Source organism: Macrobrachium rosenbergii, chromosome 55, assembly GCF_040412425.1.
Source record: "Macrobrachium rosenbergii isolate ZJJX-2024 chromosome 55, ASM4041242v1, whole genome shotgun sequence".
Lineage (NCBI taxonomy): Eukaryota > Metazoa > Arthropoda > Malacostraca > Decapoda > Palaemonidae > Macrobrachium > Macrobrachium rosenbergii.
The window spans coordinates 85,960,163-85,987,378 of NC_089795.1; the positions used below are offsets into that span (position 1 = coordinate 85,960,163).

Below are 27,216 nucleotides of genomic sequence, written 5' to 3' on the forward strand. Positions count from 1 at the left end.
TAATGATTATTTTTAATAACCGCAAGTGTAATGAATGGCTGATGAAAGGAGTATGAATAACTATTGAAAGCCGAGTGAAATTAGGCATTTAAAAATGTCCATCTTTTTAGTATCATTTCGTCTCATTCCATCGCAATGAACACTGAGTGACCACACGGCCTTATCTTAGTGCTCTGGTCATGTCCCTCAATTCTATAACACCTGCAGGTCGCTTCCCCCTCTCACCCCTTCCCATCAAATCCACCTCCCCTCAGGTAGCATCATAACACCAGTACGCTTCCACTTCCCCCGCTCCCACCAAACCAAGTCCTCCTCCTGCTTGGGATCCTGATACAGTAGATCTCCGTCCCCAGTCACGTCCTCCTCTCCTCCGGTGGTCTCAGAACACCTGCAGTCCACTCTCTCCCTCACAAGCACGACACCTGCAGGCTCCTGCCCTCTGCTCATACTCTGGAAATGAGTAATGCGTGGATTGCACGATTAGATGACCCTCTTTCCTCTGCTGCCAAGCTTCAGCATTCTCTCCTGGCTCTGGTTTCCCTTTACTGGGACCTAGGATGCGTAAGGACGTTACGTTGCCTGTCGTCTGCATTTCATCTAATCTTTCAGTATCACAAGTGGCAATTCCCTTGAGATACTTGATCAGACTTCTTGTTTAGCAGCTGCCATGACTCATCAGTAGTACAGCTTATACGAATATTCCAAAAGCTTTTAATTACGATTTTTACCTGCTGCATTTTAGGTTTTTGGTGACAGGTGTGATTGGATTTACGACCCAGAAGCAGGTGTCTGGTTAAACTGACGTGTGATCAACCAGGAAGGGATTGCCATTCTAAGGAGTGCCGGGTCATGATGCCATTCGGTGATAATACGCCTCGTCTTTTTTTCTTTTATGTGTGTATTGACATTACGTAAGTTTGAAGCAACGATACCTTCAAGGCTTATGTGCCCCTTGATATGCCCCAATTCCTGCTACATCCGGGGAATGGCCACAAGTATAGAGATCCCTGCATCCTCTTTCCATTGTAAGGAGATCGTCAGTATCACATTATTTTCCTCAGCCACTTCCCATTCTCTCTTGCAGATTTGAGTTCTTCATTGGAGGGGTGGGTAGAGCTCTCGGCTAGCACGCTGTTGGCCCAGCGTTCGACTCTCCGGCCGGCCAGTGAAGAATTAGAGGAATTTGTTTTTGGTGATAGAAATTCATTTCTCGTCATAATGTGGTTCGGATTCCACAATAAGCTGTGGGTCCCGTTGCCAGGTAACCAGTTGGTTCTTAGCCATGTAAAATAAATCTGATCCTTCGGGCCAGCCCTAGGAGAGCTGTTAATCAGCTCAGTGGTCTGGTTAAGCTAAGATATACCTTTTTTCTTGCAGTTTTGGCATGATAAAGGTACCCCTTAAGCAATTCCAGTAAGTTATGTATGCCAGCAATGGATTGGCCTCTTTGCCATGGGGTGCTAAGGCTGTTATTATGGAAAACTACTAGGAAAAGATTCATATAATTAATGGGGATTACTATGCTGCTATGCATGGCATTTGTGAGAGTAAAAAAAAAAATTACTCAAGATTAAGTTGCAGAGGAAAGATGTGATTGGCCTGACTTTTGCGTTTCCTACCTCAAATCCCACCTCAGTATGGTTACCAATTTTTGGGTCAAAAAGAAGTCATCTATTATTAGGAAGCATACTTGGTTGCAATATTCTTTGACAGGGTAGTAGTGCTTGAACGCCGGATGACCAATTGCATTTAAGTTTAAGGAGACTTAAAAGCAATGTATTTTGTCGTGTGACAGATTCTGGGCGAGGTTTATACGAGATATCTTTATCCCTTGAGCACATTCTAAAGTGGCACCTTTTCTAGTTCTCAGCTTTGCAGTAGACACTTAAAACCTATCATAGACTTCAAGCTTACCACCCCCAAAGAGTTGGCAAACTCTCCCTGTCAAAATTCATGCTCACTAATGCCTGGAATTTGAGGGGACTGTGCTTGACTCTGAAATTCATTGGCAAAGCCCAGTTTTGGGTAGGAACAGTGGCATTTGAGCTGCTTTTACCCCTGAATCCCTCATAGACTACTCAGTCCTTTAGGTACACACGAGACAATACTTGTATCTTTAAATACTATTTTGGAATTTACCACGGTTGTATATCCTTTAGGTTTGATCATTTAGAGAGAACGGGAGAATTTATGTTAGTGAAAACTGTTAGTAGCCTTCTTTAAGAACTGGAGTGGAAGTGTATAGATTCGGGTATCCTTTGACCCCATTTCCACTTGGGTACTATCTTTGTGCACGTCCTGTGTACTATCTTTGTGCACTCCCAGCCCGTGCGCAGAAGGATACTCCATATATGAAAGGCTGCGGATTGTATGCTTATGTGGTTCGGATTCCACAATAAGCTGTAGGTCCCGTTGCTGAGTAACCAATTGGTTCTTAGCCACGTAAAATAAGTCTAATCCTTCGGGCCAGCCCTAGGAGAGCTGTTAATCAGCTCAGTGGTATGGTAAAACTAAGGTATACTTAACTTTGTATGCTTATGCTTAGGAAGAATACAAATTGCGTTAAAAATACGTCATTTTTGGCGATTTGCTGTACTGTAAACGCTGAATACTGGTGACTTCGTTTCGCCAGTGCAGTGATGCAGGTTGGATGACGAGTGCCAATATGAAAGCTGTTATTTCTGTAATTTGATGCTTGCGAGTATTTTCATTAATCTGAATTGGAATAATGGTAAGCCTGTTTTGCGCAAGAAACATTTTCGTCGTGATGCAACATCCGGTATTGGTTCGAGCTAGCTTTTGTTTACTGACGCCCGTTTTCCGGGATGTCGGGTTTCAGTGTACAAAATTAGATGTTGACATCACGTCCGCACTTGTCTGTCGCTTGCTCTATGTAAGATTATATGCTAGGTGCCTTTCTTTTTTGAATTGTTTATGCTTGTGAGTTATTGCGATGGAGAATTTCTTTGTTCTTCGAAGATTTCGTTTTAAAATAAAATGCGCCACGAATAACAGATTTTCCTCTTCATCCTTCTTATCTACAGTGGAATGTTATGTCATGAGAGCGGTTGCTTTCAGAGTTAGATTAACCTTTAAGTTATCAGCGATCGCAAACGCGGTATGTGTTCGGATTGGTGTTAAAGCTGTAACAGGAATTTAGCCTAGTCTTAATTGCTAGCACATAATTCGGGTAATAATTGATTTTTGCTGGCCATTATCATTTTTATTTTTATTTTTTTTTTTAGAACGCCCAGGGAGATGTGGTAACATGGCGCAACAGTTTTAGATTTATGTGCCCGAATAAATGCCAAACTTTCCTGTAAAGCGATAAGCAGGTTGTTAATGTAATTTAGTCCAGTTCAGACCACCAATCCGTCTTTTCACCCAGTATCTACGTTAGAACATACATTTTTTTTTTATTCTGTCTATTATTCATTGTTCAGAAGTTAAGTTTGATCATCTTGCGACTCAAAACTTCTTGAAACATCCTGACACAACCGTATCTCGGGGCGTTTGGCACCCCCACCGAAGTGGGCGTCACTTCGTCGCGTTGACAAATGATTCGTTATCAGGAGAGGATTATGATATTTTAGCCGTTATTACGATTTTTACCTTATGAATACTAACCGGTAGTGGAATCTTTACTCTCACCGATTATGTAAAACAAGAATAGGAATATCTGGTAGCGTTGATGTTTATACACGTCGCTCCGCGTAAGAAGCATGCGCACTCCACTCTCATTGTAAACCTTGTCTTACTTTATTAAATAACATATTGTAATAGTTTTTCCAGACTTTTAATTAATTCTTGAATATATTAGGGCGATTGAGTGATCGATCGTGAGTCCGTTGTAAGTAGGGTACAAAAGTGTTTATGTTAAATAAATAACAGACTTCAGGCGCCGTATGGCAATAGCTGTCAGGTTGCCATACTCGGGCCGTTCTGTTGAAGTGACTCACTAGCACAGACAACCTCTGGTTAGCAGCGTACCGTTGGCGTTCTAGAGAAGTCGGTGAGTCTTTGCAATAGTTTCTAGGGATGTCTTACAGATTTGTTTATTATTGAATATGTAGAGATTGATGTCGTAAGGTTTAGTGTTTTGTTTAGGGGAATCGTTATGAGATGACAAGGCGCGTGAACGATATATAATTCTTTGGAATTCGGGAAAACGCCCAGCAGTCCTTATCACGGTATCGGATTTCGTTCCTGAATAACTGAATTGTTTCGGTGTCCTTCAGTGTGGATTGGGAAAAACAGAGACTCCGTATTGAAAGAGGGTGGAAAGGAAATTAGTCATTTTAGGATTTTAGAAAATTAAAAGTAAACCAGCCACAAGCATCAGCGCGAGAATATTAGTTGGAAAGGAGAGCCGTTTCAAAGGTAACCCCTACTACTATTTCTACTGTAGAGGATGATTAGGGAAAGAATTGGCAGGAAATGCCATGGACTTTTCATTTAATTCCTTGACATGCCATCGATTGGCTGTGATTGTAGTGAACTGTAAATAGAATAGCAAATTTAGTCTTAAAAACAGGTGCTATTATTTTACTGCTTTTAACATTATTTCTGGTGATCATAACTGTCATTTTAAAGTAATCGTAAAACCATCGTTCTTCCTCGTGACCGCAACTTTCCATATTTCTCGTGGCCAATTTATTCCTCATTTCCTACTAGCGTATCTCATCCGTCTTGTGTCGTGACAGTAACTGTCATCTTTATCCATCTGGTTGCAACTGTCATCTGATGTGGAAAAACTGTCATTCTTATTTCTTGTTTCAGCATATGTCATCAGTTTCCTTATACCAGCAGAAATTGTAAATTCTGCATATTTCTAAACTCTAAAACTCATTAAAAAAAAAAAATTGTGAATTCTGGTAGTTAACTAGGCCTACTGGTTAGTCACATTATAGTTTCGTTCGTATTAGCTGATCTGTAGCTAAAATCTCCATTTTAACGAACTTCAATTTCTGTCTGTGTTTTGTAGCAGATTTTTTTTGTGTCTGTTCTTAGGAGATTCGTCTTTGGTATTTATTTATCATGGCTGTTTGGCTGAAGTATAATCCGGAACTTACTTTTCAGTTGTTTTAACCTAGAATCCTAAGCCCACTGAAATGAATAAAATTCGATTTTTTTCTTTTTGTAAATATGTGGAGGTACTGATGCAGACTTAGATTACTTTATTGTGTTGGCAATTCTTCTGTATTTTGGTATTCGTTAAACTTTTCCAAATGTAAGAAATACAGTTTAAAATACTACGAATGTAGCTTCCGAGTACGAAAGAAAATTTAGGAATTAGAATAACATATAACGGTGATAAACAGACAGATTGCATTCAGAAGATTGATCGGAAGTTGTAAAAAAAAAAACGAGAAAATTCCAAGAACAAGAAAAGGGAAAACAAAACAGGAATCGAACCCGTAACTAACGACAACAATAACAGCAAATCTATATCGCCATGTCGACCGCAAATACAGATCGGTTAGCAGTCATTTTCAGTAGTTAATCATGTGAAGAATAAAGTCGTCTTCCGGTATGTCTGCTTCGACACCCATTCAAGCCTTGACCAGACTCGTTGCTCTTTCACTTTTTTATATAGGCGATCAGAGGTACAATAGACTCTTTTGTATGTAACTTTAAAAATTTAGTTAATTTGGTTTTTATTTATATACTAAAGGCAAATGTTTAACCGTATGCTTTGTACAAAGAGCCATCCCGCCATCCCATGCGTGAATCAATAATTGTGCACTCTTAAGTGAAGGTACGAATAAACACCTTCGCTACCTCTCTCTCTCTCTCTCTCTCTCTCTCTCTCTCTCTCTCTCTCTCTCTCTCTCTCTCTCTCTCTCTCTCAGCAGGTAAGAATTATACTTCTGCACGCCTCCTTTTATCAGTCGACTCATTATTTCCAAGTGATCTTATCAAAATGGTGAAATCCATACGTGATTATCTTGGCAGACGTGGGTATTTTGATAAGCTGCGACACACACACACACACACACACACACACACACACACACACACACTTATACCGATTCCCACCCCCAATGCGTGAAAGATGCGTTCGATGTTGGTGACGTTTGTTTGTTTGTTTGTCAAGGGTTTGTTAATGCGTCCTGAGTCTTGTATGTTGTTTCTCAGGGAACCACCGTAAACATAAGGTGTTAGTAGTTACATTAATAATTATAATTATAACAAATGTTAGAATATTTGCCTTAAGTTCCACATGCTAAATTGCAAAACAGGTCGAGTTACAATCTTGATATCCAGTGTCATGAGAATCAGAAACGAATGTGATTTTTGGCCGTTGTACTAGCTGCAACCCCTTTCATTCCTTTTACTGTACCTCCGTTCGCATTCTCTTTCTTCCATCTTTACTCTCGATTTTCCTTTGAGCGCTGAATGACTTCGTAGGTCTCAGCACTTCGCCTTGGCCTGAAAATTTTATATTGCAAGTTGTACTGACGTATGACCTTGAAAAAGGTCAGTATACGAATACTTCAGGAAAATAATCACCGGCCTGTCCGGTAGGCCTACCTATCAAGTTTCGTACGTCTGAAAATAACCTGAATCTTTAACATTACAGTATAATGAGACCTTCAAAAAGGGGCAAGAAAAAAAAAAAAAAAATGGGGGTAAATTGAAATTCGTGAAGTTAAACTTTACCCTGACAGGACATTGAAAAAGAAAACAAGTGAAAAATGCGCCGAAGTTTCTTCGGCGCAATCAAGTTTTCTGTACGGCTTATAATGCTGTATGAGCCGCGGCCAATGAAACTTTCAGCCACAGCCCGATGGTGGCCTGTTTTATAGCGTTGCCAGACGCACGATTATGGCTAACTTTAACCGTAAATAAAATAAAAACTACTGAGGCTAGAGGGCTGCAATTTGGTCTGTTTGATGATTTTGGGGGGTGGATGATCAACATCCCAATTTGCGGCCCTCTAGCCTCAGTAATTTTTAAGATCTGAGGGCGGACAGAAAAAGTGCGGACGGACGGACAAAGCCATCACAATAGTTTTCTTTTACAGAAAACTAAAAAAGGTGATCTTGAAATGACCCAAGACCCAAATCTCTGCGTTCTTCCTTGCGTTAGAAACTGGAAGTTTTCGGTCTTCAGAATTCAGCAAGTGTCAATTTTTTTTCCTTGAATATTTGTGCAACCACGACCTATTTTTTCAGGAAAGAGGCGAGTCACCAAGAAAACTTTTTATTTTTATTTGAATATTTTTTGTAACTTGGCAAGGAATGGTGATTACTTCTCAAATACTTGTTGACCTATTTCTCCAGATCACGGGTCAATTCAAGATCATCTTTTTTTAGTTTTCTGTAAAAGAAAACTATTGTACCGGCTTTGTCTGTCCGTCCGCACTTTTTCTGTCCGCCCTCAGATCTTAAAAATTACTGAGGCTAGAGGGTTGCAATTTGGTATGTTTAATGATTGTGGGGGTGGATGATCAACATCTCAATTTGCGCCCCTGTGGCCTCAGTAATTTTTAAGATCTGAGGGCGGACAATAGTTTTCTTTTACAGAAAACCAAAAAAGATGATCTTGAATTGACCCGTGACCTGGAGAAATAGGTCAACAAGTATTGGAGAAGTAATCACCATTCCTTGCCAAGTTACAAAAAAATATTCAAATAAAAATAAAAAGTTTTCTTGGTGACTGACCTCTTTCCTGAAAAAATAGGTCGTGGTTGCACAAATATTCAAGGAAAAAAAATTGACACTTGCTGAATTCTGAAGACCAAAAATCTCCAGAGTTTCCGACGCAGGAAAGAATGCCGAGATTTTGGTCTTGGAATTGCCCTGTGACCTCGAAGAGTAGGTCAAGGTTAAAATTAAAAAAAAAAAAACAGCCACCAACCCACATTATTTTTCCCTACCAATTTTCGTCAAAATAATTGGAAATGGGCGATAATATAATAATAATAAAATAATAATATATGGCGTAGTCTGTTGGTAATGATAATTGTTCATACAAATTACTTAGCCCCAAAACACGAATCCCATCGCCATTGTACCATTAGTAAACACGGGTGACGCCCAGACCTTGGACTTAGCAGCAGCTAATTCTCTCTCTCTCTCTCTCTCTCTCTCTCTCTCTCTCTCTCTCTCTCTCTCTCTCTCTCTCTCATATCCTTCCCCGTTGTCACTGAATTAAATCAAATTGTCGAGATTTTTAGTGAGACAAACAAACTTGCCGTCTCAAAGACAAAAATAAGAAGGAAATTATTTTGAGTTATTATTAGTTTTAAAAATGTCTTAGGAAAATGGGAATTTTTTTCAGACCCTTCATTCGTATTTATTCCATGTAATCCTTCACAGTTTTAACAGTGAGCTGTAGTCACTTGTGAAGAACATTTAGGGGATGTTTGCAAATGATGTTTTCAGTTTTCACAGCTTTTGGATGGTGTTGATGCAAATGGTTTTGACCTGATTGGTGTTGATCCAAACAGTGTTGACCCGATTGTTGTTGACCTCAGCAGTGTTGACCTGATCGGTGTTGACCCAAATGCTGTTGATCCAAATGGTTTTGACTCGATTGGTGTTGACCTGAGGGCCGTTGACGCAATTGGTGTTGATCTAAAGGGTGTTGACTCGAATGGTGTTGACCCAAACAGTGTTGACCTGATTGGTATTGACCCAAGTGGTGTTGCCAGATTGGTGTTGATCCAAATGGTTTTGACCCGATTGATGTTGATCCAAATGGTGTTGACCCGATTGGTGTTGATCCAAATGGTTTTGACCCGATTGATGTTGATCCAAATGGTGTTGACCCGATTGGTGTTGATCCAAATGGTTTTGACCCGATTGGTGTTGACCCGAACGGTGTTGACCCGATTGATGTTGACCCTAGTCCACCTAGGTTACATAGATCCGTGTGTCATTCTCACGTCTCTCTCTCTCTCTCTCTCTCTCTGTGTATGTGTTTTAGCGGCAAACTGTAGGCAGAATATTTCCTTTTTTCTTTAGTCTCCTTCCGTGCTGCTATGCCGTTCGCTGAAATATTTGCACTTAGCTGTCTAGCTTCTCTAACATGTAATCTCGTTCCGGCTCTCCCTTTCCACTTAAGACAGATCCCGTGGGCCAACCTAGTGCATTCTTCTTCTTCTTCTTCTTCTTCTTCTTCTTCTTCTTCTTCTTCTTCTTCTTCTTATTATTATTATTATTATTATTATTATTATTATTATTATTATTGTTATTGTTATTGTTGTTATTTTAATTATTATTATTATTATTATTTTAGCCTTCTCTTCTTCTTCTTCTTCTTCTTCTTCTTTCTTCTTCTTCTTCTTATTATTATTATTATTATTATTATTATTATTATTATTATTATTATTATTATTATTATTAATTTAGCCTTTAGAGTTCTTCTTCTTCATATTATTATTATTATTATTTATTATTATTATTATTATTATTATTAGTAGTAGTAGTAGTAGTAGTAGTAGTAGTAGTAGTAGTAGTAGTAGTAGCCTTAGAGAGTCATTTTTCTTCTTCTTCTTATTCTTATTATTATTATTATTATTATTATTATTATTATTATTATTATTATTATTACATATCAAATCCACGCGAGGTGAATTATCATCACCCTCAATAAAATATATAAAACAACACGAGTAGCTCATTGATTGGTTTAGATTACCTTGCCGCACCTCAGATGTCAATTCTTATCTTCGTTCTCAATGGGACAGTTAACATGCATGCCAGCAATTTCTCCATTCAGAGGTAACCCAGATAAGATAATGCGTATCTCTTTATGGAGGGCCTTTGTTATAACTAGTTTTGTGTTAGGGAATAATTTACGGGAGGTATTTTTGTTATCTTGAGGCACAAATTCATTTTGGTCCTTAGGACTCTCAAGTGTGATGGATTGTTGGTAATAAAACTCTCTCTCTCTCTCTCTCTCTCTCTCTCTCTCTCTCTCTCTCTCTCTCTCTCTCTCTCTCTCTCTCTCTCTCACACACACATTTTAAGAAAAGTATTGTGATTGACAAGATAAACATGAAGGCTGAATCTGTGTGGTAGTACATAATCGGCTGCTTCTGTGACGTGGAACAGTTTTTTTCATATATGTATCTTGGTTGCTGTCAGTCACAAACAGCTAAATATGAGAGATTGAATTCCATGCTTAGGCCGACAAAAGGGTATGAAAAAAAAGACAGATAAATATATATATATATATATATATATATATATATATATATATATATATATATATATATATATATATATATATATATACGCATATGTATATAGAAAATTTCATGTATACAAGAAATTTGATTTCATTTCAGTGGTCAAGTTTCATTTAGGCTTGGGATCCATTTTTCGTTATCTTTTCTCTCTTAATGCACTTTCCGTGTGTGTGTGTGTACGATTATCGTTATCGAAGGAGCCTTTGTTAGGTGTTATTTCCTGTCAGTTAGGGCTGTGGTAATGCAAGGATGTGTCTTGAGATAAAGCTTAAATGTCGAAGTTTTGTGGACACTCGTCTCCTCATTACTGATGGTCGACATGACTGTGATGAGTCGTTCGTATTTTCTTCTATTCTTCTTCATCAAGCGAGGTTTTGGACGTAATTTCTTCAGTTCTCCTTTATCAAGCGTAGATTTGGACGTAATTTCTTCAATTCTCCTTTATCAAGCGTAGATTTGGACGTAATTTCTTCAGTTCTCCTTTATCAGGCGTAGAGCTGGATATGGGGCTAAAAAAAAAACCCAAGCGTTGGATTTGAGGCCCAAAAAACCCAAGCATCGCAATCTGATATGGAGAGACATTTCAAGTAACCAGCTTCACTGAAGTGAACGTAGGTTACAACCCTCCCCCACCCCATTTCGACGTTTGTTAATAGAACGCATGCGCAAAACCTCTTGCCAGATGCGCCGTCTTAAAAAAAATCAGCTGAAGCACTTGGTCTTCTACTGACGTCTTTTTGCACAATGACACCAAAGTAGTGCCTAGTTGCCCGTATTATTTGGTCGTTACATACCAGCATGGATGTGAAGGATTCAAATGGCCATCAATTCTGGTTGCTGGATGCAAATTTAGGCGGCAAGTGGCTGCTTTATAGGCCTAGACCAAAGCAAGGGTTCTAGTGACTTTAAAAAAAAAAGCGATATCTTGCTTTGCTTAACTGTATCTTTTAGGTTTTAATACCGTTTATTGGATTGAATGAGGATGTTACGAAGTTTTGAATGTGATGAATTTTGTGGAACCGATATATTATCACAATTATAGTAGTAAAGATTTTGATTTGAAGGATACGATGAAGCTATTGTTAAATGTTTGAATAGTGGAGAATAATGTGATCAGAGATACTTATCACAATCAATCTCTCTCTCTTTTATTTTTAGTCATAGTTGGATTGTCTTTTGTAGGCGTTGTTGTCCATGAGACTCCGTTCATGGCCAATAAATATTTAAGCATAGTCCTAAAGTCGGTACAAGCTTTTCAGTCAAAACAGTATTCGTGAAGGCTGGAAAACAGTGTAATTGCTGAATTCTGTTTTTATCGTTCATGTAAACGCCAGTTATAAAATTGTCGGTGGCCCGTGGCTTGTATCTACGCGTCACCTACCCCGAGGCCCGAGCCGAGCTGCTAGTACTCAAAATGGCCGAAGCTCCCAGGGACGCCATGTTTAGTACTAAACGTCTTTTATTAATATAAAATTTGTCGACCACACAATGTAGAAATGGGTGTATATAATACTTTGATCCCCGAGGGGACTCAAAGGAAATTCCGCCGTGTTTAGTACTTGCACCTCGGAGTAGGTGACGCTGACGCGTAGATACCAAGTAAAAGCGCACCAAAATGTCCTCTTTTTTTATGAGAGTTGTAGTGTAATTGAATAATTTCTCTCTCTCTCTCTCTCTCTCTCTCTCTCTCTCTCTCTCTCTCTCTCTCTCTCTCTCCTTTTCTATAATACGTCAGACTCTTTCACTAATTTAAAACAAAACATCTCTCCACTATTACCAATGAACACTGTAACCTCATTATACAAGGGTGCAACCCCATCCCCTTTCACAGCATCTCTGAAAACCGACAGGCTTTCGTCTGTCTCGAAGTGTTTTTGATGATTGTTAAAGAATCCATAAACATATCCTACCTGTGAAAACTATACTACAGTATTTACCAAGGTATCCTATACACTTATTCACCATACCACCCCTACATAGTGCCGTCAGTGCACCTCATGCAGTGCACTCTAGGTATTACTTAAGGTTCTTTGCAGCGTCCCTAAGGGCCCTAGCTGTAACCCCTTTCATTCGTTTTACTGTACCTCCATTTATATTCTTTCTTCCATCTTACGTTCCACCCTCTCCTAACAGTTGTTTCATGGTGCAGCTGCAAGGTTTCCCTCCTGTTACACCTTTCAGACCTTTTTACTCTCAATTTTCCTTTCAGCACTGAATGACTTAATAGGTCCCAGCACTTGCCCTTCAGCCTAAATTGTATATATTCTATGCTTGTGAACTGTGTAACATCCGTAAAACATATCTTAAATTCTCTTCATAAGGGAGTGTTCTTCGTTGGGCGAGTGGGTTCCGTTCTCAGCTACCACTTTGTTGGCCGCGAGTTCGAATCTCCGACCGGCCAATGAAGAATAAGAGGAATTTATTTCTGGTGATAGAAAGTAATTTCTCGCTATAATGTGGTTTGGATTCCACAATAACCTGTAGGTCCCATTGCTAGGTAACCAATTGGTTCTTAGCCACGTAAAATAAATCTAATCCTTCGGACCAGCCCTAGGAGAGCTGTTAATCAGCTCAGTGGTCTGGTTAAACTAAGATATACCTTTTCTTCATAAGGGAGACATATTCTTCCTTGGATGAATTTTCCCTGATGTTTTGTGGTAGAGTAATACAGTAATAAGTTGATGAATAATTTTGATCCTCACTATTATGCCATTGATGATTCAGGACATAACCATAATATTTTTTTTAAGTACATTTGTTCATGACCGTAAAATAATACTTCTCTTTTGTTCCAGGCTCTGTCACATCCTCTTAGTAATCATGGCTAACGTACGTCCAGGTTCTGGCAATACCACATTCCCTGAGTTTAAGCATCAGGAGGCTGTATCAAGTCTTGCTGTCAGCCAGAACAATTTTACAAGGGATATGTATGTTGTAAGTAACAGAATGTGTTCAAGTTTGGTAGTGGATTTTATTTATAAAGTGCTTGCTGGCAATAATAAAAATTCTGTTTGGAACTGTAAAAATGTTACATTAAATGATCCCAATTAGTGAATCATTTTAGTAGCTAAAGCCAACAAAATTTAAAGGATATTTGCCTGTTAAATACCATCAGATCTCAGAGTATTATGTATGCAGATTGTGCGCTAACAGGTTTGATCAGAAATGAGTAATTCTAAATGCTAAAAGATCGGAAAAGACTGTCATGAAAAAAGCAACTGGTAATGCATAAGGTACTGTATGAGTTATCATATTATTGAAGAGAGACTTCTTTTGACATGTGTGATATTCTGATATTCTTTAGTGTAAATAGAACAGTTAGTAATATCCCATTTGTTTAAGGAATAGAACTCTAGTACTATTTGATAATTTGGGTTTAGACCATAGTGATGTTACTGGTAGCTAACCTGTTGTGTATTCAGATTTTGGTTTATTGCTCTGTAAAATCAGTGACATGTTTCATCCCAAACAGAAACTTGCCAAGGAAAGCAGTGGCAACCTCTTCTTTTCCCCGTTCAGTATTATGTCGGCACTTGGAATGACGCTGGGAGGCGCCCGAGGCAACACCAAAGCCGAAATGCACAAGGTGCTTCATCTGGAAGATAATGACACGATCCACGATGCCTTCAGTGACATAATCGCAGACATCAAGGTTTGTGTCATTTTGTTTGTCCTGCCATGTTAATTGTTGTACATGAGGTCTTATGAAATCAGTTTTGTTATATGCATTGACACCCTTGAAAAGATATCCTTCATTGCCTCCCCACAGGGTTGCCCTAAGGTAGTGACCAGTTTGTGGTCATATTTAAATTGTCCATTCTTGGTGCAAGGTCTCTAATTGTGTTTGTCATTTTGATTATAAGAAAGAGGTGGAAGTGAGCCAGTCGTGATCAGCAGTATTTCAAAGTGGTTAAGGAAGTTGAATGCAAAAGAAAGGGTTTCAACACTGCGCACATTCACTTGAGGAAATTAGATTCACTTACAGCCATTATACTATGTCCTGAATTTTGTCCCCTACAGCTCTCCCCAGCTTCAAGTTCATTTGTAAATTATTATTTTGATTTTAGTTTGACAATAGTGAGTCACATTTTTAGACCTTTGTAAGATTCACTTTGAGGGTTTCTAACATCAGGTAAAAGTTGAAGCAAGGTTAAGTAGAAGTAGTTTGACAGGCAGGTGGGAAGAAGCCAGAAGGAGAGAATGGAAATTTAAAAGGCAGAGAGCAGTGCAGCGGTGACCATTGCAAATAACCTTTGATACTGTTTACAGTGTGCCAAACTTGGTAAAATATAATGGTCATTTGTTTTAAGCAAGTTCTCTCCAGCATTTGTTAAGTTAATTTCTTAGTGATATTAAGTCAAGAATAGTACAGTATTCAGTATTGAAAACTGACTTTAATAATATAATATGGTTGGACAGTTGTTGCAAACAGTGGTTTTATACAAGGAAGCCTTCATAGAGCATAGTTTTATTTGTAGATCTCGTTTTTATACAGTATCTTTTATACTGGTATTTGTTCCAGTATCATGAAAAGGGCTTCATGTATGTTGCTTATTGCTTTAGATATAAATGTTTGTTAGTCTCTTCTCTTTAACTGGTTGCAAGAATTTACGTAATTTAAATTTATAGAATCATAGTGCCACTGAAGTATGTAAATATTTCCTTACTTTTGTTGGACATAGAAATTTAGGTAATATGAAATTATATAAATAGTTATTATTGATTTCTGCTGGACAGGGTTAGTTGCAATTGAATTACGAGGCATACTAGTAGGAAAGGGGGCCCAGTAAAGTTGTGCATTCTCCTTCCTATGCCTTTGTTTCATTTATGAAATATATTGAATAACTATTGATTGCAGCCAAAACATACTATTCTGTCATGACGGGTAATTTCTCTCTCTCTCTCTCTACCCCCTGCTGTTGGTGTTCCATTTGAAGTTTGTCATTTCCTTACCATCATCCTTAGGTTAGCCATTCATTTTACAGCGACTCTTAATAAGATGTTACTTTAATAATTTTCTTTTGATAGGTAGTTAAAGCATATCATCACTGATAATTTGGACAAGTTATATGTTGTTTATAAATTATGGCCCTCTGTTTTTGTAATACCCTGTACGGTCTTAATTATAGTAGACTTTTTTTCTTGAAACAGACGGAAGTCTCTGAGTACGAACTTCAAACTGCCAATATGGTATACGTGTCTGATCAGTTGAAAGTTCTGGATGAATACATGGAATTGTTGACCCAGAAGTATATGAGTTCTGCAGAGACTGTAAATTTCAATCAAGAGGCAGAGGTTCGAACGAAGATCAACAGTGCTGTAGAAAATGCCACTAAGTCTCGCATCAAGGATCTGATCCCCCCAGGTGCAGTATATAGTTTCTTGTTATGGATCTTAAGAGATAAGGAAGCAGGGATAACATTAACTGTAATCTGACTATTACTGTTTAGTAATAAGCTGGAGTTCAAGCACCTTGAGCATAGGTGGGCCAATTACTTTTGGAATATTTTCATGCAATCAGAAGTAAGAACAATCTTGGAATGTTGTTCTCAGCTTCTCTTTCTGTAAAATTTATGACAGAGAATCTTATTTTCAATTATGTTAGCAAACTTCACTGAGACTTAACATGAAGCAGTGGGCAAATCAAAGAGCATTGACGAGTCTTTTCTGTCAAGTCCATCTTGTTTTTCATCATGCCATCTTAAAATTAGTCTTTCAGATGGAGGAGTTATTGTAATTACAAAAATTGTACTGCTGTTTAATTTTATGTTGGTCAGACTTAATTGAAGTTTGCCTTGCATTTATGTACATACATGATGGACTAAGAAAAGACTAATAAGAATGTTCTAGAAATAAAGTGAATTGTCTTTATTCCCAAGTAGTTTAACCAGGACACAAGATACCAGGTCAGAATCCCCAAAGGACAAAAGAACTGTAGGGCAGATTTCCCTAGGACAGTATCTACAGTATAAGCCACATGTTTCACTTTTTCCTCAGCACACACGATTTGTTTTTTGGTACTGCTTCCTTTGACAGTTCTCCAGTAACTTCAATTAAGCATTGTGGTATACCGAGAAGGAAGAACTTTTTTTGTGTGGCATTTCACACAGTTAGCTACGGTTATACAGTATACTTTAATCCATAGAGGATTGAGTTTGGTAAAAGTAATAGAGGGCAAGGTAAATTGTTGCATGAAGGGCATTTTCATGTGAAGCATAAATATTTTGCAAACGTTTCAGTATCATAAAATGTGGACACCAAAGGTCTGAAGTTTCATGTCAAACATGGACAAAAGATCTACAGAGTAAAAATAAAGAATTGCAAAAAAGTCACACTAATGCATCAGACACAACAGCGTGAGGTTAGAAAAGTGTTTCAAGAAATCACAAAACACTAAAGAAAAAGAGGAAATCAAGTTGAAAATGATAGCAAATGCCAGAGCATTAGTATCAGAAGAAGTATCTAGAAAATTACCTTCCCTCATCATCATCATCACCAAGATGTTTCATGCTACAGATGGAAGAAGATTAACTAATTGCCTTCCATTATACACCCAAGATTTTGTTAAACGTATCAGGAGATGTCAAAACTCCTTCTAGTCAAAATATTCCGTTGGAAAATTGAGCGGTTGAAGGATAATTGAAATATTGTGGATGTATTGAAAGTTTGAAGTTTAGATTTTTATGCCAGTTCATCCTATCAGTTCATTGGTAAAATATATGTTTTCTACTGATCATCATCTATCATTGTTTTCTGAAAGGATTATGAGAACTTGTGCCATATTGGTGCAAATTATTATAAAATTCTGAAAATTGTACTTACGAAAATGCAATAGCTGAATTTGCTGAATTATTTACTAGTGAGCTTGCTGGTTTTAGAAGTGAAAGGTTGCCATTTGCCACTTTTGGCAAAATTTCATTGAAAAATGCTTTAGTTTAGATTTCAGAGAAACTGTCAAGGAAGAGTCATGTCTTTCTCAAAATGAGAATGAGAGCAGCCTTTGAGCCTCAGAACAGTTACAAGATCTCCTACCAGTAGAAGTTTGTCTAATCTGATATGGAGGAACATGTTGGTAAGGATGATGAAATATGCATGCAAGAACAAATTCCATGCCCCTTCAAACAAACAAACCAAACTTTAAAATGTTCAATTAACCCAAAGTATTGCTGGCCTCTCTGCTCAACTGCCAAGAAAGAGACGGAGATTCTGCATCTAAAATTTTCACTGTTTTACAGGGTCATAGAAATGAAGAAGTTTGGATTTTCTCAGGGGCACTGTATTCAATACAAGTTTGCAGTTACTGTATGGAGTTTATCGTTGTTGTTTTAAAAGAATGTTTTATACTGTATATGGATTTTGTCCTAGAGGGATTTCGTCCTCAGTCTAGCTGTAACAGTTTGTCCTACAGTGGAATTTGCAGCTTGGTATTAGGCCAAAACAAAAAAATGTAGGACAGCTATTCTGGAAGAGACCAAAAAGGAATAGGTGAAACGTAAAAGGGGAAAGCTGTCATCCAAAAAGACTTTTAAAGAACTCTTTGTATTATGTAGAGTATGCTGCATACGGCACACCTAAGTATTACTCTTCATGTGCAGTCATTACAAGTATCTCCCAAAGAAAATAAAAATAGAGTAGATCATTAGACTCTGATAAAAGCTCTTCTGCTGTCCAAAGTGACTGAATGTAATGTACAAAAAAAACTTTTATTGCCCTCTCAGTACACATGTACAACGCAGTAGGGAAAATTTGTATTAATGGATGCAGTTTTCAAAACCTGTACTGTATTTAATTAAATCTTTTCACATGCTTTAAAACAAGAACCTGTCATCATTGAGGTTTACCAATTATAATGATGACTTTTGTATTCTTGGTGCTTCAGGAATCCTTGACTCCTTAACAAGAATGGTTCTTGTGAATGCAGTGTACTTCAAAGGTCTTTGGGAACATCAGTTTAGTAAGAACAACACCCACGATGGGGATTTCTGGACTTCAGCATCGTCAAGTGTGAAGGTGCCCATGATGCATATCAAGAAGAAATTTGGCTATTCTGTCAATGATGAACTAGGGGCATCTCTGTTGAGGATGAATTATCAGGTAGTGTATTTATCTTTACGAAATTTCTAGTTATAATTTTCCTATGACATTGGGGTGGTTCTATAATTGACAGATTGTGCTTGGGATTAATTGATTACTGTGTAAAGTTTTACCATAGCATTAGTTAGGCTTTGTAATAATTTCTCTTACCTTTGACTTATTTTACCATTAAACTGCTTTATGATTATACATGCCATAGTCTTTACTGTTGATCAGGAGATTTGTCTTTTACTGAGGTGTTTAGTGCCCTTTCTGTCAAATTGGGTATCTACACCAACTGTAGCCTGAAAAATTAATTGATGAATACAGATTTTATATATTGTAAGTAAATGTTTACCTTGTTTAAATTGGGTTTGAAACCTGAAAAATGACATTTTTAGCATACAGTATTACATAAATTACCACTCCAAGTGTCAAGTATTTGGATCTACACACCTGGTCCTAATAAATTCTTTAATAAAATATATATCATAGATTCAAAATGTCAAGCTTGCCATCTACCAAGAAACCAGACTGGGAAACCTAGTGAGGTACTTTAAGGAAACTTAACAGAGCTCAGTGTAATTCTTAGGGATGCCCAAGGAATGTTTTCATACTTCCAAACCTGATTTTTTGTAGGAAGTGATGGGACATAACTTTTGGGAGGCAGCTTAAAACCCCCTTTCTGAGCACCTCAGGCTCAAACACTCAGTTAAAACATTCTACTTAACACATCATTCTTCAGAGAGAAGTTACCACTTCACTCCAGAGGGAAGGGAGAATGTTTCACATTAGAGGCTGTTTGACACTCCCATGTCAGTCAATCTCCTATGGAGAAGTATACAGAATTTAAGATGATATTTGTTTCACAAGGGCAGACAATCAACATTAACTTGAGCATACCACTTGCTGTATGATAGTTAAATGTGTAGAAAGTAATATTTTTGTGAAAAAGGAGATTGATCTTATGTTCAAAACATCGTGTTTTAAGATTTTTTAATATATTTTACAATACAATATAGAGGTATGTTAACTTTAAAAAATCAGAAGCATTCAACATCTGTACAACCATTGCCTGACATAAAAAAAAATCCCTCAAACAACATGTTCTCTGACGGCTCCAAAAGATACATATTCCAGGTATTATGGAAAATAAAGCCTGAAATAAAATCCAATGCCCATCATCATCAGATATTCAGAATTATTCGGTACAGTGCTACTCATGCACAGTGGGCCATGAAGTTGAGCATGGAATGAGATGGACTAGTTGACAAGATCTCAGTTTTACTGGAGCCCAGCTTCAGTTCATTTCAGCAGCCACTCCACTTCGTATCTTGGTAGAGCAAGCAAACTTTTTCTACCCACTTCCCAGGCATATTAAAAGTTTGCATTTATGAAACGAAAAATTATACAAATTCTTATCCCTAATAGAAAATATTGTTGTACAAGGGAGCTTGTATGGATGTAAATTTTTGACATAATTGTTGGTGCATTCATTGTCGTGCCTTAAATTTGGTGTGGTTTTGGCTCTTACACAAAAATTAGTATAGCACATTCGTCTTAGTTTTGTTTTATACCTAGTGAAGGAAAGTAGCACTGAAATCTTATTAAGTATGTGTTTTTCATGTTAAGACTTTCCATGTAAATTGTTCATGGTTTTCCACTTCCATATGTATAGGACATGTATTATCAATAGCTGGTATACTTAACTTTTGTACTGTACTCCAAATGTTTGGTTGAGTTCTCAAAAAAGGAAGCTTTATGAAGCTTTTGGAAGATATATTTCTCTACTTATGTCTTCATATCATCAAAATATGTGCTTTGAAAATGCACTGTATAGTAAATAATTTTTTTTTCAATGTATTTTAGGGATCAAGGCTGAGTATGGTTATTGTGTTGCCCAATGAACGAGATGGCCTTGCGGCACTTGAAGAGAAATTAGCCACTGCTGACCTGAATGAACTTGATAAACGAATGTATAACATAGAAGTAGAGGTTACATTACCAAAATTTAAGCTTGAGGAATCGTTGGACCTTGGAGATCATTTGTCTGGGGTAAGTATGACTTGAAATACCTCTAAATTGTATGTAGAACTTGTAATGTTTGTAGATCCTAATTATGAACTGTAATGGTTGTTATTGTTTATTCATACTAAAAATTAACAATAGAACAAGCTTCCTTTGAGTAGAATGACACGCGTGCTAAGACTCTAGCATGTGTTTCACGTTACTTGAACGTAGCTACTAGTATAGGAGTGCTGGAAGTCATTGCACAAAGAATACTCTGTGCCTTTTGCTTCATTTCATAGTTCTTGAACAGGTTGTTGAAGGGGATGTCATCCAAACTGTAAATGAGAGATTTGAATTTAAGTTTCCGAGGTGATCAGTATAATAAAAAAAAATAGGAAAAAGCAGATATTTTTTATAGATCTTTGCCCTGTGATGTACTAATTATTGAGGAATATAGAGTACTGTGCTTCAAAGGAACTGTGTGCTTCAAAGGAACTGTCAGTGGGCCTTCATAGAATTGATTCTATAAATTAAGAACGGTTGCACATATCGGTTATTTGTGGTAGCTGAACAGTAATGTTTTATTGGCAAAAGGCAGAATTCATTACAAACTGTTAATTATTGTAAAGTTCAGTAGAGCAATGTTTCAAATATAATCTTCAGTAGCTTGGTAAATGAAAGCATGATGCAGAGATTAACTGCAACACATCTTTTGACTTTGGCTGCATTGCTTCTTGCCTTTTAAACTTGCCATCAACTCCAGATCTCACTCATTTTGAAAGAACAGGTGGTCTGTGGACAAGCTCTGTGTAAGAATTTAGAAATGTAACACTGTAATCTCATTGAACTGTTGATTAAAATCGTAAGGAGTTATATATGAAGTATCGTGGAGGGAGGTACTATCATTGGCACTAATGTAGAAGATAAGTCCATTACCATTTGCACATGAATCAGTAACAGTAGAAGAAAAGATCCACTAAGTGAAATTTTTGCTTTTTGGTTTTATATACAAATTTTTACCTTTAAAAATGTGTATAACAAGAAAAGAATACGGTCAGGGGCGTCATTTAGAGGGGACTGGGGCGGGCAACTGCCCCCCCCCCAAGACTCAAGTTGCCCCCCCCCCAAGCCACAACTTGCCCCCTCACCCCACCAAGCCCCAAGAAGTAACAGCAGCTGGTTTTCCATTATTCCTACCGAAATTCAAATGTGTCATTACATTAAGTTATATCTGTCTATCTGTCTATCTATTTATGTGCTTCAAAAAGCACATAATACAGTATAGCTCAAAATTAAAAAACCCCCAGGAAATTTTGGCTTGCTTCGCTCACCAAACCGCCTCCCCCCCCATCAAAAATCTGAAATGACGCCCCTGAATACAGGAAACCCCCGTATTCGCGTTCTCACGATTCACAGACTCACGTATTCGTGGATTTCGCTGAGAAATATTCACTAGTTATTGTATTTTCATATCATTTTCATGACTAAATGTACTTTCTGTGATAAAACTATTAAAATACTCAGGTATAAGCATTTTTAGAGGTTTTTTCCTTGTGTTTAAACTATCAAAATAGGCAGTTCTAAGTGTTTTTAGAGGGGTTTTAAATATTTGTGGATTTTAGCTATTTGTGGTGGGCTGCGGTACTCATTCCCCGCAAATACGGGGCGTTTACTGTAAAAACAAAAATTTCATATAATTGATCTTTTTCTCTGCTTTTTAATGCTAATGTCATACTTGGGTGTGATAACATGTGGAACTCGGCAGGTATTCAGTCAAATTAACCAAAATGGACAGCTGATTTCTATATGGATCTACCATCCATATAGAAATTATGGAAATCATGTAACTCAAATATGCTGTAAAGAACTGTACACAATACAGTACATAACAGAGAATGGAAATTAAAAAGAATATAGTACAATCACAGTGTACAGCAGTCATTCTTGAGGGGGCCAGTACTGGCCCTTTTGTGCAGTGGGAAGATCCAGGACCACAAAATTTACATCAAAATCAACAAAGTAGCATGTATGAAGTAACACACACCTTAAAAGGAGTAAACTGTTATTAAGATAGAGTTATACCAAAATCATTGCTGATACCACAACCTCACTATTCCTGTGTTGCCTTCTGTGTAACAAAAGCCTAGTCTCACAAACTTGTACAGTACTGTTTGAAACTGAAGACTCCCGCTGTGCACACCCTGACACATATGCAACATAAGCTTTCCAACAGACATGTCTTGCACCTGTCTTCATTAACACCACAGTCCTCTCTGACCATTTTTCTTCAGAGACTTCAGTCTTAAAGAATTCTTTCCAGTTATTTATTTTTCATAAATCACTTTTCACAGTGGTAGAGTAGCACAAAGAGGTTTTGTAACATTGGTCTTCCCTCTTTATACAGCTCCATATATTTTCTTTGGTATCCAAAAGTTTTTTCATACTGATGTTGGTATAAGTGGAGTAAGAGTTTGCCCAGTTCAGGACCTCCACATTTGTTTCTCCATGATGCCAAGGAGCTTCTTGTAGCTTGGGGAATGAAAGCTATTAAGTCTCAGGAACTAGTGTGCTTAGGAGGGCCAACTCTCCTCTCCACAGAGCAAGCAGAATGGCACTCAGTCATTGTCATCTCTGACCATTGTTTTATTGTCGGCTTTCTATTGACCCAGGTTCTCTTGAAAAAAATGGGCCCAGATCTCTTGTTGCGTAAGCAGTTCTAATCAATGTTATTTCATCTGGAATAAGGTTTAGGAGAGACTAGAGCCAAGATAGATAAAGTATCAACATATTTAAGCTGGGTGCATAACTGTTTATATTGAAATACTGTAGTAGTAAAGTCAAAATTTCCATATTCTTGTTTTAATTTCGTAAGTAGCTTTTGTTAGAATATGCCATAATTTTGTCAATAGAGAGTAAGCATCAGCAAAATGCAAATCTCTCATAGTAAAATTAGTTCTTTCTTAACAAGTACTACTAGCACTCAGATTTCAAGAAAATTATTGTAGTTTTAAATGAAAATTACTTGTAACATCTCTCTCCTTCATCTGATAACAACCCTTTTAACTTTTATGCAATAGTTTATACTGTAAATCTTCTACTAAAGGTGTATCAGTCTTAGTCAGACAACTAGGTCAGAAGAGATCAAAGTGCATGAAATAAAAATAAAAGGCAGAAAACAATGCAACTGATTTTGAAAGGACACAGCAAAGAACCTTTTGTGCCATCAGGGCACACTAGGTGACAGTTTTATAAGTGATAAAGTTCTCTTGTTATTAATTGTAACTTTAGCTCATTATGAGATTTGTGAAAATAAGTAATTGTGCCTATATTTCTTTATATTTGTTTTCCAGATGGGAATTGTTGATCTGTTTTCTGACAGAGATGCTGATCTATCTGGCATCAGTGGAGATAAAGATCTCTATGTATCAAAAGTTTTGCATAAAGCTTTTCTGGAAGTGAATGAAGAAGGCTCTGAAGCAGCTGCTGCCACTGGTGAGTTTTATATCCTCTTTTATTCTTGTGTTGTTTGTGTTTCTTTGGGAAACCAGATCTCTGGGTGAAGGGAATTCAGCACAGCAAAGGTAGGTTCCTTGAGTGGATATGGGACAGTAGACTTCTAAGGCTGAATGGATAAAAGAAATGAAGTTTGGAGGGACTGGTTTTTTCTTTTTTTTATAAGTTCATACATCCAGGAATAAGTTGTCTTGTATCCTATCAACTATCGAGAAACAAAAGTTGTGGTGTTGTGTAATATATCTTCTGATTTGTAGAAATATTTCATTACAATGATATCTGGTACCGGAGGACTGCAGAGATACATACCATTACTAGATTGTTATTATTATATTTTATTACTAGGCAGTTAACATATAACTTGTATAACTTCCTTGTCGAGTAGCACCATCTGCTGCGATCTTCCTGAAGGTAGGAATATGTACCCTCTGTTGTTGGATGCATTTTCCCCTATTGCTAGTATATGGTTATTTAGACAAGAAGAGGAAATACTGTAAATAATGTAATTCAGAGTTAAATTTCATGGCATCGTCATACCTAACATTGTCAGGTTAGAGTTCCCTCAAAAGGGACATGTTTCAGTAACTTCCTTAGTAGTCATACAATCTTCCCAAAGCAACCAAGGCTTGGATTGTAGCCTTTTGTAATCACACTTCTTCAAAATCTCCTCCATTTTCTTTGTGACAGAAACAGCTGAAAATAAATCAGTGACCATCAAATTAATGTAGCAAGTTAATGCAGGTATCACTGAAATGTTTTCCAATAAGTACTAAGACACTATATTATATATTATTTTCTAATTGAGTACAAGATCTAAAAGAAAACAGTTGTGTTTTCCAACATTTTTTGATTTATCACACAAGACTGAGATTAGTAGATATGCATGACAAAGAATCGGAGATTCATTTTGCCACATAAATTGTAACCCAGATGTAAAATGGGAAGTGTCTTCAAACATACTTGGCTACCATGACTAGTAGTCGTCAGTCCAGTGATGGACGCAATTGCTTTGCTCCTATTGTAGGCGAGCCACAGACCTTTGCCAGTGAGATAAATGTAGTGGACAAGTCCCTAGTAAAGCATATAAATCTTGTGAATGTCAGATGAAGTAAAACATGGAGAGGAAACTAGTTGTACATGTGGGCCATATTCATAAGATGAAAGTCTCAGTTTAGACAAGAATTCATTATCTTATAAAATTCTTTGAAAAATAAGGTTAGCCAAGTCATCCTGTAAGGAAGATTCAGTGTTATTATTATTATTGTATTACTATATTATTTCCAAAAATGGGTTATCAAAAAGGGGATGATTTTTTTTTTGGATGGTCATGGACAGGGAGCTCTCATATTGGCTGAGTCTGGCCAAGAGACAAAGGTACTGATTTGCTGTCACCAGGGAGTTATGCACACTGGGCTCGCTGCTGGAGGAGTAGGGCAGCTGTTGCAATATCTCAGGGGTGTGCCTCATTGTTTTCCTGACATTGGTTAGAAGGAGGAGGGTCTCCTGAGTAATGTCAAGTGTGGGTTTCTCCCAAAGAAAGGGGGAGGGCCTCCTAGTATCAGAGGTGGCAGGTTTGTGGTGTTCCTCATGATCTGCTGTCACTCGGGGTACTGCTGTGTTCCCTCACTCAGTTTTGGTATACCGCTCCTTCATGTACATGGACGGCAGTCCTCTTGGAGAGGTGAGTCATGGTCATACCTATGTATGAATGGTGGCATCCATTCTCAGGGCACAGTATTTGGTAGACTACTCTTCTCCTCTATGTGGGATGACTGCTGATGGCAGGGCTTCATGAGGAGGTACTGGGCAGTCCTCTTGATCCTTATAGTAGGTCATAAGGTTAACCGTAGTGCCTACTTAAGCAGGAGTTACATGAGCCCAAATGATGTTTTTAAGGCCTGCCTTATCCTTCTTGTAGCCAGTACAGTACAGTATTCATATTACCTCCGTAAAACAATTTTATGGTCCTTGCACCCTTCCTTTGGGTAAAGCTCTATTGCTGGTACCACATGTCGACAATGTAGGTGCAGTGGGAGAGTGTGGCTGATGTAGAAATTTATAACCAGTTTTTTAAATTTATAGGTGCAGAATTTAAGGAAAACGGTTCTTGGCTTCTAGTACAGTATGAGCTTTATTGACAAGAGAGTGGACATCAAAGTACTAATGACATTAAAAATTGAAGTGCACAGATTATAGGCTCAGGAAAAGTGAAGTGAATTAGAAGTATTGGGTCACCAGTGAGGCTGTACATGAGTGCAAAACGAGAGGTAACTATTGAGAATAATTTGAGAGGACCAAGAAAATTTGCAGTTCATGACAGGGAGACTACTGGGAAAAAAGGAGCAATTCAGGATGGGGAGATAACCGAGTGAAGTGACTGATGGAAGAATTAAAGGTAAAATAATAAAAGGAAATTAAAGGACAAGAATGTTAAAAATATGGCTGGGTATATTGTATTAGAGATGACGGATGCTAAGGACTTGACTTTAATAAACTGTGACTGGGATCACAGTATATTAAAGTTATTAGGATATTTAGTTAACTGCAAAGTGCACCATGCTGTGTTGTCCTAAAGTATACACACCTTAATTTTTGCCTATTGCTTAATAGCTGCTACTTTTTGCTTGAGCTTTTGTATTTTGCTGCTGTTTTTTCCTTTACTTCTGTAAAAATTTCTCTTTTTTAGTTTAAGGATATACAGTACATGAATTTGAGCTTTTTCTTTCACATTATTATGTTGTTTTCTCGTTTTCAACGCATGCTTCCTTTCTCTCTTCTGTCGTGTGACGTATTTATAAACACTGCTTACATTATTTATTAAGAAGTTAAGCATACAGTATTTTTGTAGTGTAATAATTAGAGTATGTAAAACCTCAATAATCAAGTGAAATGTTTAAGCTAAAGAGACTTCCTTAAAAAGTAAAAGCTCCCATTTTTCATCTCTTCCCTAAAAATTATTCCTGTTCCGTAAATGAGAACCACATATTGAATTAATGATTTTTTAACCTTGTCAGTGCAGGAGGGGGGAAAGCAGTTAGTCTGAGATTACATATCTGAAAACTAAAGCCCTCAACGGGGGTTACGTTCCCAACCAAGCGCTGATAACCAAAAATCGTTGTTAATCAGAGGATCACAATAATTATGGTAATAAATGGCATTCACGACGCCGATAAACCACCTACTGACACCGGTAAACCACCTACCCATGCCAGTAAACCGCCTACCAACTCCGAAAATCTGGTTAACAACATCATTAGCCAAGCATCATAAAACCGAAACGCTGTTAACCGATGCCACCGGTAAGCAGGGACTGTCTGTACTGCAAGAGGGATTACTATTCCAAAATTTAATAATTAAAGGAATGCACGCTGCCAGGATGGGTACGTACTGTGAGTGTGGCATCTCACAGGATGCAAAAT

The 27,216-nt window shown here is 37.6% G+C and overlaps 1 protein-coding gene across 24 annotated transcripts in view; it reads left to right on the plus strand.

Annotated features, from left to right (window-relative positions):
• The window catches only part of LOC136835566 (leukocyte elastase inhibitor A-like), a 60,630-nt gene that overhangs the window by 14,316 nt on the left and 19,098 nt on the right, over window positions 1-27,216 (plus strand). For 14 of the 24 annotated variants that reach the window (XR_010852192.1, XR_010852193.1, XM_067099224.1 and 11 more), the window contains 6 exons: window positions 12,997-13,135; window positions 13,674-13,853; window positions 15,353-15,566; window positions 18,081-18,295; window positions 20,144-20,329; window positions 23,635-23,776. Coding sequence is in view for 20 of the 24 variants with exons in the window: in XM_067099224.1 (XP_066955325.1) it covers window positions 12,997-13,135; window positions 13,674-13,853; window positions 15,353-15,566; window positions 18,081-18,295; window positions 20,144-20,329; window positions 23,635-23,776 (1,076 nt within the window). In the remaining 4 variants the exon portion in view is untranslated. Of the gene's footprint in view, window positions 1-3,888; window positions 4,381-12,996; window positions 13,136-13,673; window positions 13,854-15,352; window positions 15,567-18,080; window positions 18,296-20,143; window positions 20,330-23,634; window positions 23,777-27,216 lie in introns of those variants that run through there. The other 10 variants (XR_010852195.1, XR_010852194.1, XM_067099238.1 and 7 more) reach the window with 2 other exon arrangements.